Source organism: Trachemys scripta, chromosome 2 (assembly GCF_013100865.1).
Source record: "Trachemys scripta elegans isolate TJP31775 chromosome 2, CAS_Tse_1.0, whole genome shotgun sequence".
NCBI lineage: Eukaryota > Metazoa > Chordata > Testudines > Emydidae > Trachemys > Trachemys scripta.
Window position 1 is genome coordinate 32,500,633 of NC_048299.1, and position 13,684 is coordinate 32,514,316.

A 13,684-nucleotide genomic window follows, 5' to 3' on the forward strand; every position below is an offset into this window, starting at 1 on the left:
CCTATAAGAGCCCTTTTTTCCATGTGTCTTGTAAGACTAATGTGTATGTTTTGGATACAAATCTTGCTACAATTATTCACGCATTCGTCACTACATTCTGTAATGTACTCTGTATGGTATGACACCTGAGCTCCATTCAGAAGCAGCAGGTAGCACAGAACCTGACAAACTGCTTACTAAGGGGAGCTTCATTTCAAAGGAGTATAAAGTTGCTTAGATATATTTATAATTGCATTATTGCACTGTTGGGATTAGTAGAGGTGTTCAAGCTGGAGCTCCTTCAGTATAAATGGGAGGAGGCTACTGAGGGTGTTCTCTTTAAGGACCCTTTAGCAATGGGTCCTCAAAGAGAACCTTCTCTTGTTGAATCATTGACAAGGACATATGCTCCAAATAATTACAGCAACAAAAGTCATAGTGTAATGGAATTTGAAAAACCCAGTTCTGTCAGCCAAAGCAGAATGGTTAAGAATAAACTTTTTTGTGTCAAGGATAAATAGGACAACTATGTAACTTTGGGCCTTGCTCTTTGAATTAGTTGAAAGGGAAAATTCTGGTTTGGTTTGGGCCAAAAAATCTAATTACTATCTCTTATGTGTAGGCCAGACAATGCTGTCCTCAAAACATCTCTACCACATGGCATTATAGTAAAAATACAATGTACTGCTTTCATCTTCAAAGCACTGTACAAACTTTAACTCTTGTTAGTAAGAGCAAAGATGAATTCTACATCGTACATGGTTTATGGTTAAAGGAAAACTTTCATGTAATATCTAAGGGATTGTCTCCCTATGGGCCTGATCCAAAACTCATTGATGTCAATGGGCTTTGGCTCAGACCCTATGCATAACTACACAGGAGTGATCACCAAACATGATGTATGTCATAAATATATCTTTTGGTAATACTCATACATGGACTGTTTACCTTCACAATTTGATGGTGAAAGCAGGACCAAAAGAATCAGTTTTTCCATCATGATGCTGGCCAGTTGCTCCAACATATCCTAACTTTTACTGATAAAACAACAGTTGATTCTGACAGAAGCCAAGCATCTATCCTAATACTTACATTTAGTATTAGTTTTTGACTGTTAATCATGAGGTGCTACTGGCCCATCTTGCAGGGATGAACAGAACCCTCAAAGCTGGCTTCACTTATTCTTCTTGGATCAATCCCAGAAGGTGTCATGGGCAGCTACGTCTCTTCCCTAGGAGTTCACTCATTGGTTCCAGCAGACCGAACCTTATCACCTCTCTCATTCCACATATACTCCAGACTGGCAATCTTAGCTACAACTCTGTGATAGATTTTGGCAAATGTTGACTTTTTAATGGCAACCACTTTACATTAGAGCACTCAGAGAGATCATGAGAAGCTATGAGTTGCAATGCCTTCCTTCTGTTGGGGATACTGCACTCTTTATCTCTCTTACCAAACACAGACACTGCTGTTTTCAAACTGTCCCAGTGTTTGAGAAAAACTGGAATCTGCATGAAGTGTTCCTGGCTGAAGCTCAACCCTAGTAAGGCAGAAGTCGTGCTGGTAGGAAGAGGAAGCATTTTGAGCATTGGCAAGAGTTACAACCTCATTCTATAATCAGACTCTCAGTTGTTAAGCTGATGCACTGTCTTCAGGCCCTGTTACTCTCATTGCTTCTTATGAATACCCACATAGCAGCTGTGGTCAAAAATACTTTTTTTACCTAGCTATGACAAGATATGAGGCTGTCCTTGATGACTAGTACATTAATTTCTGGGTTATGTCTCTGCCACATGAGCTATATATCTTGCATCACTGCAGTGTTCAAGTGCCTGAAAACCACATGGAAGCTGTAAGTGTCTTGACACTCCGCATCAGGCATGCTTTGTAGGTAAGGTGTACCAATGAGAGAGCATTACACAATGCTCTACACCCTGATCTCCTTATCTAATTCCAGACGTTTCATTGCCATAAATTATTGCAGCTAAAGCACCAACATTGTACCTGGTGCTGTACTCGTTAAAGCTCTTAGCTTGGTCCCGGCCTGTTATTTCAGACCTTCTCTCTTCCTCCAGTTTTCACCATCATAGATGTGATTTAAGGGTGAGTGGGGAGGTAGAAATACTGTGATTGATAGTCATCAGGGTGACAGGGAGGCACAAGTTGGGTGTTTTTAACTGGAGACCTTAAGGTGTGGAATTCTCCATTACTCCTTTCTGCTTCTAAGGCCCAATGGAAGATTGATTTTTCTAAGCAGGCTGTCTTCCAATGATGGAGTAGCAAAACAGCCCAGCAATGTTACTCTTGGAAGACAACGGCCAAGACCTGACACCATTTGAGTTGGTGGATTATAATGGGGAGGAATGTTAGTTTTCTTTTCAGATCAAAATATTGTGATCCTTAATAATGTTTATGGCACCTAGATAAAATGGTGACAGGTGTATTAGAAATGCAGATTAGCTATATAAAGAAGGATTAGAAATTTTTAAAAAAAATCTTTTAAAAATGTTTTCATTTTAAAAAATTCTGATTTCTAATGTTTATTCTTGGAAGATCAGACGCTTTCGTTCTTACTTTACATCAAGGGTCGGCAACCTTTCAGAAGTGGTGTGCCGAGTCTTCATTTATTCACTCTAAGTTAAGGTTTCATGTGCTAGTAATACATTTTAACGTTTTTAGAAGGTCTTTCTATACGTCTATAATATATAACTAAACTGTTGTATGTAAAGTAAATCAAGTTTTTTAAATGTTTAAGAAGCTTCATTTAAAATTAAATTAAAATGCAGAGGCCCCCCCAGACCAGTGGCCAGGACCTGGGCAGTGTGAGTGCCACTAAAAGTCAGCTTGCGTGCCGCCTTCGGCACCCGTGCCATAGGTTGCCTACCCCTGCTTTACATCATCAATCTGGTACTTCATTAGGTACATCACTAAAACATCAACTCTGGTCATGAAATAGAGATTTTGAAACAGTTAAGAGTTCTTAAACTCAGTAAAGATATAAACATACCTGCATATAGTAAACAAATGGCTAAACACTCAAGGCATTATAACTAATCCCTGGAGTTTGCCTTTGTATTTTGAAGAAAGTTCACCTTTCACTTTTAGAACATCAGTTGTTGAATATTTGCAAGCACAATTACAAATGTAAAGTGTGTTGCATTTAAAAATTCCTTGTGCTATAATAGATTGAGCGAGGAGATGAGGAAATGGGGCAATAGTCTGAGCATTGCTCTGAGAACAGTGGACACCAGAAAAGCTGTGTAATAGTCTGTCTTATTTCTTCATGTGTTCAGAGAAGCACCAACTTACTGTGAAATATTAACTACTTCAGTGATATTCTGTATTATGCTTCATTTTGATAACAGTTGAATAGTTTTTAAAAGAATAAAAAACATTTGATATAAAAATCAGATCAGACAGGTGTGGTGTTTTTTGAGAGAGGTTTTTATGCCAAAGGAGTGCACGCAGCTAATTCTCCATCCCTCCGTAATTACTCTCCATAAAATGACACTCTACTGTCAGGTACTTCAGAGGCAGACAGAGTCTGGGGAATCCCCCTTTAGAAGGTGTTTCTGCAGTAAAGTTAATATAGCAGGCTATCTTGCAGACTCCTTGTGGGATTGGTAGACTTCTTGGCCAACCACCTAAGCATAAAACCTGGAGAGCACTCCGTGTGATCACAGCGAGTCTGGGACCATGAGGTGGAGGTAGCCAAATACCCCTTTCTCTATGGGCAGGTCGTCAGTAGTTGTTATATATTCATATCATTGTAGCCCTCATTAATTCAGATCTTTGATGCACTGAACTCTTTCCTAGTGTAATTCCAGTTATTGATTCTATAGGCTACAATTTGTTTTCCTGTCTTTCAAACACTGAAAATGCAAAAGCATATTAATTATAGAGTCTTACAAGATAAGCTTCAGAAGAGGGGGAAGAAGAAAACAGGAAGAGCCTATAAGATACCAAAGATGATGTCTTAAAATATTTTAAGTTGAATGAGATACCAGATGCTAGTGAAGATCCATGTTCATTAACTTTGACACTGTTTGTGCAGATAATAAAATAGAAGAGATTTTTATTTGGGAACTAATAATGAATGCACCTTAAATGACCAAGAGAGAATTACGATGAAGCACAAATGAGAACACGTATAGGAGACAAATTCATATACAAGTACAAGATAACTTGAAAGTCTTTATGAGATGAATATTTTTAGATATAGTTTAAGACAAAAATTGTTAACCAACGGAAAAAAATGACATTTATCTTAAAAGGATTTAGTCTAAAATTAAACAGATAAATGAAGTTTATAGACAACCGCTGTGATTGCTGAGCAAAGTAATTTTAGTTTTGTATGGGGACATTTGAATTTAAACCATTTCAGTAAATGTCAAAGTGGCAGATTGTTGATGGCAAGGCACAGGTGTGCAAGGGTTTGAATGAGGGGCTGCCAAAAGCCTTATCCACATTGCATCCTAGACAGAGCTGGTTGAAAATTTTTAATTAAAAAAAAAAACTTTTGTCCAAATTATAAAATTGAAAAATGTTTTTGACCAAACTGAAAACTTTAGGTGAAAAAAATTGTTGTTGAAATTTTCCATATTTTTGATTAAAACCCAGAAATTGAAAACAAAAAATGGTCAATATAGAAAAAATTTCCCTTGAAAAATAATTGGCCTTTTTCTACTAGCTCTAATCCCACCACAGAGGCTGTACCTTCACTCACCAAGTGAAGGCACTAATCTAGGCTAGTATTGTTGCTACCAACCCTAGCCATCCATAGTAGAGTGAGGCACAAGGGTTTGGGCTCAACCTCTCACCTCAAGTAGGGGTACTGTCTCAGTAAAGAGGAGTGCATACTACCCCATCTCAAGTTGTGGTAGAGCTATCACCACCAGCATGCACTTCTCTGGACCTCCCAGGGGGAATTCTGGGTCAGGCAGAATTCCTCCAGGGACTCCTGTTCCAGCACAACCCTTCCAGGACACCCCCACAATGAGAGATGTGGTTTAAAGTCAGTCTGTCCCATAAACTTCAAGATGTGTTGCCCCTTTTCTTCTGTAGGGCTTTCATCAGATCAGACATGAGATCTGGCTGTCCACTTCCACCTCCAGATGGAGGCAGCCCCATTGACTTTGGCTCTTCTGTCCGTTCAGTGTTCACTTGCCTTTTTGGAGGAAGTGGCACAACTTTCTTTGTCGCAGGTAGTGGCTTATTGGAGACAGAGGCCTGAGGAGGTGGAGGTGGAGGGGGTGGTAGCAGGTCTTCACTGCTGCTGCTACAGGTGGGTGGCGGAGGGGGCACAAAATCTGGAGGATCTTCACAGAAGTCAGGTGGTGGTGGTGGCAAATCCTCTGCCATTTCAGGTGGCGGTGGTGGAAAAGTGACTGGATCTGATGTGAAAACTGCACTTCCGTGTTTGGGTTGGGCAGGTAGAAGAGGTGTAGAGCTCGCAGCTGAAGATCGCCTTTGAGGCGGTGGTGGCTTTATTGAGGCACGTTTATTCTGTAATGTCTGCGGCTGGCTGGTTGGCTGCACTAAACGGCAGCCATTGACATCATTTGGTTTCTTATCCTTTAATAAATAAAACAGAGTCATGGTGATAGGTATTATAGTAAGAACATTTATGAACTAAGGTTGCGAAGTGACATCATTTGAATTGGCATGGAAATGCATAAGCTGATTTCAGTATTTCTCACTGTCACAGAATTAACTCCTTGTTTCAACAGATCACAGAACTCAAATGATCTAACTAGGACTCCCCATCCTAGAAATCACAGTGGGTAGGTAGTGGCTGACCTTCAAATGAAGTCTTATACTATGGCCTCATGTGTGGGGTCCTCACTCTCCACTTTAATGCTTGTGCACAGATGTGCTTGGTACCTGAAGTGCATTATCTCCCTTCAGGTGCCAGTATTCCAGTGGAGACTGACAGAGGTCAGCAACAAGGATGATTTATTTCATAGTGATGCAGGAAGAGCCATGGGTGTGTAGTGCTGATAGGAGAAAAATGTGGCATGGAAACTGCGAAGTGGGTTGGTGTCCTTTGGGCCAAATGGTCAGCACAAAGGATATTTTGGTTTCCTTTCCCACAGCTGCCCATGAAGCTTTGAAAGCTGCATTCTCACTGCAAAATACCTGTTTAGACTATTAATATAGCCCCTTTGAGCACTGTCTAGCACAATGAATGGGGTTACAATGGCACAGTGGTTGCAGTTATAAAGCCTGTAAAGGAGCTTCCATGATGTTCCAACCAGCTGCCCTTCCCTGAAAATATAAGATTTTTTTTTATATCAACAGTGTGTGTTTATCCCCAGAAGTTAAAATGAAGAACAAACTAAATTTGCACAATGGAAACTTGACCCAGAAGTCATCTGTGGTTCAGCAAAATTTTATATTTGTCTGCAGGGTGGGCTTTCCCATATAATATAACTTTCACTGTGCTACAGACGTTCTGTAATGCTAGAAGAAGCTTGCAATTCAGTTCTCTGTGGCAGAAGGTCATTACACTAAAAGAAAAGTCCAGCTGAAGTTTGAATGAAAATTAAGCACAAAGTCAATCCTAGTAGCTACAAATTAATTAAATTAGTTGCATTAAAGCTCATGGCAGACTCATCCATTCAAATTTGCCATGATTTTATGGCATAAAAAGCCAGTGTGGATTTTTTTTTTGCTTTCTTCCTTTACATTCTATTTTATATTACCTTCTTGAGTCGTTGCTACTATATTTTTGGCTAATGTTAAAATAACGAGGAAGCTACATGTTGCCAACGGATAGTGACATTTAGCCATGGCAACTCTCAACAGGTGGAGCATGGTACCCAGGGATGTATTGTAACTCTGAAATCATAATCCCTCTTGGAGTCCAGGGAGTACACCCCTTGGAATGCTGCGTTGTGCTGCCTTTGGTGTGGTTGGCCAGCTTTGCAAGAAGATGTGGAAGGGCTGTGGGGCAATATGTGCCCTTGGATGCACTCAGGGGTAGCACTCCATGGTCTATATGGGGTGCAAAAAGTGGAAGTCTAATTTTGTCCCTCCTGCATCAAAACTAAGGCTAGGGACAGTCTGCCCCTGTACATTCTTCTGCATTTGTGCCAGTAACATATACCTTTCCTCCACTTTCTCTCATAACAAAAGTGTGGCAAAAAACAACAACCCACAGTCCATTAAGCTCTAGTCACACTCAGCCACAAATGTACCAGTCATGCAAGGGCTTTGATCACTCTTTTTTAAGGGAAAAAGGCAAAGCATACATCAGCCATGTTAAGAAAAATAAAATATAGGTTAGCAGTTCATTAGGGCTGTGTTTGCTTTGGCAGAATATTAGGTGAACTTTCATTCAAAATGTGATTGCTAGGTCACATGCTAAGGATCAGTAAACCCCCCTGGGCAAAATCTGAACATACTCTCTCCATATTTTTAGGTGACAGCTGCTAGCTGTTAACATTTACAAGTGCCCTACCTAAGCAGAAAGTGCTTTTACATCTATTCTTGTAAATCTATGGAATTGTTTCCTAGGATGAACACACAAGCCCAGTACACATTCCCAGTCCCAGCTGTACAGAGATGGTCAGCAGAAATAAACAAATGAAATATATTAATTGGAAGATAGATTGTAGTCAGCTCTTTGCTCTGTTGTAGAGCAATAGGCTACCATGGTGTGAAGTTCAAGACTTGAGTTTGGTTCTTTGGTCCCAGGCTGGTAGAAACTGTGAGCATAGCACGTTCAGCCCTTTTAGTAGGAGAGCCTAACAACCCCTGTGGTCAGTTAAAGAATGTTTTTTTTTTTAAATGGGGATAGTGATACTGACCTCCTTCATAAAGCACTTTGAGATCCAATGATTTAAAGTGCTGTCTAAGAGCTTAGTATTTGTAATGGCCTGTGTACCCCATCCTGGCTCTGAAAGAGTTAACTGAAACAGGAGAAGGAGTCAGCCATCCACCTCTCCAAATGGCAAAACCAACACACTACCCGTTAATGCTCTAGTACTTTGAAGGGACAGAGAGTGGGTGAGGTGAAATTTAGCTGTAGTGCCCCAAGAGAAACCTCTGGTTTGTACCTTTGTCATCTCAGTGTGTTTCTGGGCCTCCAAGCTGGCAGGTGGTATGCTCTGGAGAATCTGTCCATTTGCTTGAACAGTACCTGTTATGTCTCAAAAAGAGGAAGGAGAACACAGGTATATTGAATGTGCAGAATTAACCAGAACTCAAGCAATGAAAAATAAGAACTAAGAAATCTGTTCATTTTCCAACAGGGTACAAAAAGTAGAATTCTCAGACAGTAATTGAACTGTCATGGATTTTACTGCATCAAAAAGGACCATGCAGAGTTACAACATTGCCTTTTGCTTGTTTTCCACTTTTTTATTCAGTTCTGATTGACTTGCTATGAAAAACAAACAAGTGAAACCACATAGTCAAATCAATGACCATACAAATTTTACCTTTAAGTTCAACTGGCAATCCTAAAGGAAACAGTATTGCAAAGATTATCAGACTGGAATTATCAGTGTCTCAGAAGGTGATGGAGGCATGAGGGTCTCTGGATTTGACTGGTGGAAAGGGGGGGATGGGGAGTTAGGATGGCATAGAACTAGGGAAGAAGTTGTGTCTTTGGGCTTCAGGTTAAGCCAGGGTGGCAAGTGGGTAGAGTTAAGGATGATATTTTCTGACCTTTCATTGGTTAAATTCTTAACTACACTGTAACATTTTGCTAATGCTTTTAGTAGTGTTTAGTCTGAGAATTTAACTGGACAACAATACATTTTTTCCTGGATTTTTTTTAATGGAGTCTGCTTAAGTTTAGAGACAAAAGTATAATCATTCTATATGGATAAGGCTGTCAGATTTGAGGTCTTAGGATATTATGGATGGGGTTATCCCTTTTCATTAGTTGTCATTAGCTGTTAATTAATCAGTTAATTAAAAAATGTAATCGCAATTAATTTTTAATTGCGATTAATTGCACTTATAACCATAGAATACCAATTGAAATTTATTAAATAGTTTTGGATGTTTTTCTACATTTTCAATATTGATTTCAATTACAACACAGAACACAAAGTGCATGGAATACAGTGTACAGTGCTCACTTTATATTATTACTTTTGATTACAAATATATGCACTGTAAAAATGATAAACAAAAATAGTATTTTTCAATTCACCTCATACAAGTACTGAAGTGCAATTTCTTTATTGTGAAAGTGTAACTTACAAATGCAGATTTTTTTTGGTTACATAATTGCACTCAAAAACAAAACTTTAGTGCCTACAAGTCCACTCAGTCCTACTTCTTATTCTGCCAATTGCTAAGACAAACAAGTTTGTTTACATTGACAGGAGATACTGCTGCCTGCTTCTTATTTACAATGTCACCTGAAAGTGAGAACAGGCATTCACATGGCACTTTTGTAGCCGGCGTTGCAAGGTATTTACATGCCAGATATACTAAACATTCGTATGACCCTTCCATGCTGCGGTCACCATTCCAGAGGACTTGCTTCCATGCTGATGATGCTTGTTAAAAAATTAATGCATTAATTAAATTTGTGACTGAACTCCCTCAGGGGAGAACTGTATGTCTCCTGCTCTGTTTTACCTGCATTCTGCCATCTATTTCAAGTTCTAGCAGTCTCGGATGATGACCCAGCACATGTTCGTTTTAAGAACACTTTCACAGCAGATTTGACAAAACGCAAAGAAGGTACCAATGTGAGATTTCTAAAAATAGCTACAGCACTTGACCCAAGGTTTAAGAATCTGAAGTGCCGTCCAAAATCTGAGAGGGACAAGGTGTGTAGAATGCTTTTAGAAAAGCAACACTTTGATGCGGAAACTACAGAATCCAAACCACCAAAAAAGAAAATCAACCTTCTGCTTGTGGCATCTGACTCAGATGATGAAAATGAACATGTGTCAGTCCGCACTGCTTTGGATTGTTATCAAGCAGAACCCATCATCAGCATGGAAGCATATCCTCTGGAATGGTGGTTGAAGCATGAAGGGACATATGAATCTTTAGAGCATCTGGCACGTAAATATCTTGCAACGCCAGCTACAACAGTGCCATGCGAATGCCTGTTCTCATTTTCAGGTGACATTGTAAACAAGAAGCAGGCAGTATTATCTCCTGCAAATTGTAACCAACATTGTTTGTCTGAGTGATTGGCTGACCAAGAAGTAGGACTGAGTGGACTTCTAGGCTCTAAAGTTTTACATTGTTTCATTTTTGAATGCAGTTGTTTTTGTACATAATTCTACATTTGTAAGTTCAATTTTCATGATAAAGAAATTGCACTACAGTACTTATGAGGTGAATTGAAAAATACAATTTTTGTTTTTTTACAGTGCAAATATTTGTAATTAAAAATAAATATAAAGTGAGCACTGTAGACTTTGTATTCTGCATTGTAATTGAAATTAATATTTGAAAATGTAGTAAACATCCAAAAATATTTAAAATGGTATTTCTATTGTTGTTTAACACCGCGATTAATCACGCAATACATTTTTTTTTAATCGCTTGACAACCCTACTTTTCATTATTAACTTAGTTCACAGCTCTGAATCTTTGTATTTTCTCTAGCAGGGAGTTATGGGAGGCTTGTGAAACCGAATATGCTGCAGAGTAGTAGCAAATGCTTGCTAGCTGGCTAAACTAAAACCCTGGAAGAGTTTTGCATGCTGTCAGTGTTGTGTAAGGGACTGTGTATAAATGTGAGTGTTGCCAAACCGAATGATGACAAAATAGAGCTTGTGGTTACTAGAAAACAAACTATATAGTCTAGTATGGATTAAACGAACTCTCCAGTTTATCTGGGACCTTTGGAAACTGCAACATGTGAAAGAAGTAGACATACCTCCTTAATATCTGATGCATAAATTTCTGAACCTCAATAGATGGTCTAGTTTTCTTAGTGTAATTTACTATGCTGAAACCCAATGAAGATGGAAGAAAGGCCTTTCAGAGTTATAGCATCTTTATGGATTATATTTTCAGTTGAAGAAATAAGATATGATCTACAATTTCCATATCCTGTGCTTACATCGCAAGAAACGTCAGTCACTGCTATTGCATGGTTACAAAACAAAGTATGATAGCTTGAGTGTCACAGGTACTCCTATCCAAGGTGATAGTCCCTTCTGGCCTTAGAGTTTATCATGATCATCTAGTCTGATCTCCTGCATATTGCAGGCCACAGAACCTCAGCCAGTCACTCCTGTAATAGACCCCTAACCTCTGGCTGAATTACTGAAGTCCTCAAATCATGATTTAAAGTCTTCAAGTTACAGAGAATTCACCATTTACACTAGTTTAAACCTGCAAGTGACCCATGCCCTACTCTGCAGAGGAAGGCAAAAAAACCCCAGGGTCTGTCCCAGTCTGACCCAGGGGAAAATTCCTTCCCACCCCCAAATATGGGAATTAGGTAGACCCTGAGCATGGAGGCAATACCCACCAGCCAGACACCTGGGAAAGAATTCTCTGTAGTAACTCAGAGCCCTCCCCGTCTAGTGTCCCATCTCCAACAGTTGGAGATATTTGCTGCTAGCAGTCACACACTGGCTATTTGCCATTGTAGGCAATCTCATCATATTATCCCCTCCATAAATGTATCAAACTTAGTCTTGAAGCCAGTTAGATTTTTTTTACCCCTCACTGCTTCCCTTGGAAGGCTGTTCCAGAACTTCACTCCTCTGATGGTTAGAAACCTTTGTCTAATTTCAAGCCTAAACTTGTTGATAGCCAGTTTCTATCCACTTGATAGGTTTGGAAAAGAAATAGAATATGTTGCTGAGGCCACATTTACATTAAAATACTACAGCAGACTCTCTAACAATGTAAGGCACAGAAAACTGACTGGAAAATAAGGATGTGCTTCTCAGAGGTGCTCCCATTGAAGTTAAATGTAGTTGTGGATTTGCAGGCCCTAAAACTTCTAGAATGTCTACATGACTGTGGTTCTCAACCAGGGGTCCAGGGCCCCCTGGGGGGCCAAAAGCAGGTTTCAGGGGGTCTGCCAAGCAGGGCCAGTATTAGTCTAGCTGGGGCCCAGGGGCAGAAAGCCAAAGTCCTGCTACCTGGGGCTGAAGCCGAAGCCTGAGCAGCTTAGCTTCACGGGGACCCCTGTGGTGTGGGGCCCCATGCAATTGCCCTGCTTGCTACCCTCTAACACCGGCCCTGGCTTTTATATGTAGAAAAACAGTTGTGGCAAAGGTGGGCCGTGAACTTTTTATAGCATGTTGGTGGGGGGCCTCAGAAAGAAAAAGGTTGAGAACCCCTGCTCTATGATACTTATTTCTGCATCAGAAAGCACTGAACTGTGATTTCCTTCCTAACTGAAACCATGTAACTAGCTGGCCATAATTTATCTAACAGCCAATTTAAGACCTAGTCCACCAAAGCAGTTAAATGTGTGTCACTTTAGCCACAGGACTAGTCAGTGAGACTAATTGTGTTCAAGTGCTTCTTGGATCAGGGTTTTAATGAGTATTGAATATCCTGCAATACATGTCTGAGCACAGATGTTTTTAGTTCTGGCATTTGCAAATAAATTTGCTGCACTTGTCCATTTAGCAAATAGGTGCTATGAATATGATGTGCAAAGTTCCAAGTATTAACAGTAAATGACTTGATTAGAAGATTTACAGATCACACAACTTTAACAAACAGAGAAGCAAGACCAAACTCTGCTGTGCCATTGACTTCACTAAGGCTCCACATGATGCAAGTCAGAGTAGAACTTGGCCTGTGGTATTTTTATGTATGCTTTTTATGTGCTTGTTATGTATTCATTGAAATAAATCTACTTAATTCCAAGTGCCATGCTGATTATGGGCACTATATTTAATATTGGTTAGAAATTCAACAAGGAATTTCCATAAGCTGATACAATCAGTCATATGGGCCACTAGGCACAAGTCAGTGGGTGCAAGCACTCTGCAGAGAGATTGGTGGACCAGCTGGGATCCATAATCCAGCTGCTTAGCCGGGGCCACATTTTTCCTACTCGGTGTGTGAAGTCTTTCTGTGAATGGCCCTGAAGAACAATTCACAAACAGTGGGAGCTTTTGGGTTAGTCTGGTCAAAAATGTTCTAATCTCCAGTCCTGCTGAACCTAGAAGGGGAAAGGGTGGATAGATGTGGGGCACTGTATCCTGGCCCTCTCCACACAGTGGACCTATCTGGCAAAATGATATAATCAGGAAGTCAGGGAATAGCTAAATGGAAACCTGCTGCCAGTGCCTCCTGGCATTAATGGCTCTGTCTCTATTTTCCAAATGGCACAAGACTTGAGGGCACCATTTGGCACTTGATCCCCAACCCGCTATACACAAGGACAGCCACCCAAAGCATGCTCCGTTACATCAGTGAAAATCCAGAGTAATTCCATGCTGCCTTCACTCTCTAATTTTGTTTTATAGTCTTTCCAATGTTCAAACAAAATTATCAACAGTTTTTTAAATTGGCAAATTTTTGTCCAAAATAGAATACAAAATGTCCTGTATAGCAACAGGCCTCTTGCACAGTTACATCTAGGGAACAGCGGCAGCCTTGGTCTTTTGAACACCCTCATGTGCTGGCAAAATTATACACTGTGTTTTCAACCATCTGAAGATTAATGTAGTAAGACAGAGATGAAAACAACATATTGCATAAGATTACTTTGGCACAAAGGACCCTTAAAAAAAACCACAGA

General features: G+C 40.0%; 1 protein-coding gene across 3 annotated transcripts in view; it reads right to left on the bottom strand.

Moving 5' to 3' along the window:
• Positions 1 to 4,040: 4,040 nt before the first annotated feature.
• Positions 4,041 to 13,684, bottom strand: part of APBB1IP (amyloid beta precursor protein binding family B member 1 interacting protein) — a 105,911-nt gene continuing 96,267 nt past the window's right edge. The window contains exons 12-13 of one of the 3 annotated variants that reach the window (XM_034760218.1): positions 8,043 to 8,125; positions 4,041 to 5,556 (exon numbers count right to left, since the gene is read on the bottom strand). In XM_034760218.1, the coding sequence (XP_034616109.1) occupies positions 5,017 to 5,556; positions 8,043 to 8,125 (623 nt within the window). In that variant the 3' untranslated portion in view covers positions 4,041 to 5,016. Of the gene's footprint in view, positions 5,557 to 8,042; positions 8,135 to 13,684 lie in introns of all 3 variants that reach the window. The other 2 variants (XM_034760217.1, XM_034760215.1) reach the window with 2 other exon arrangements.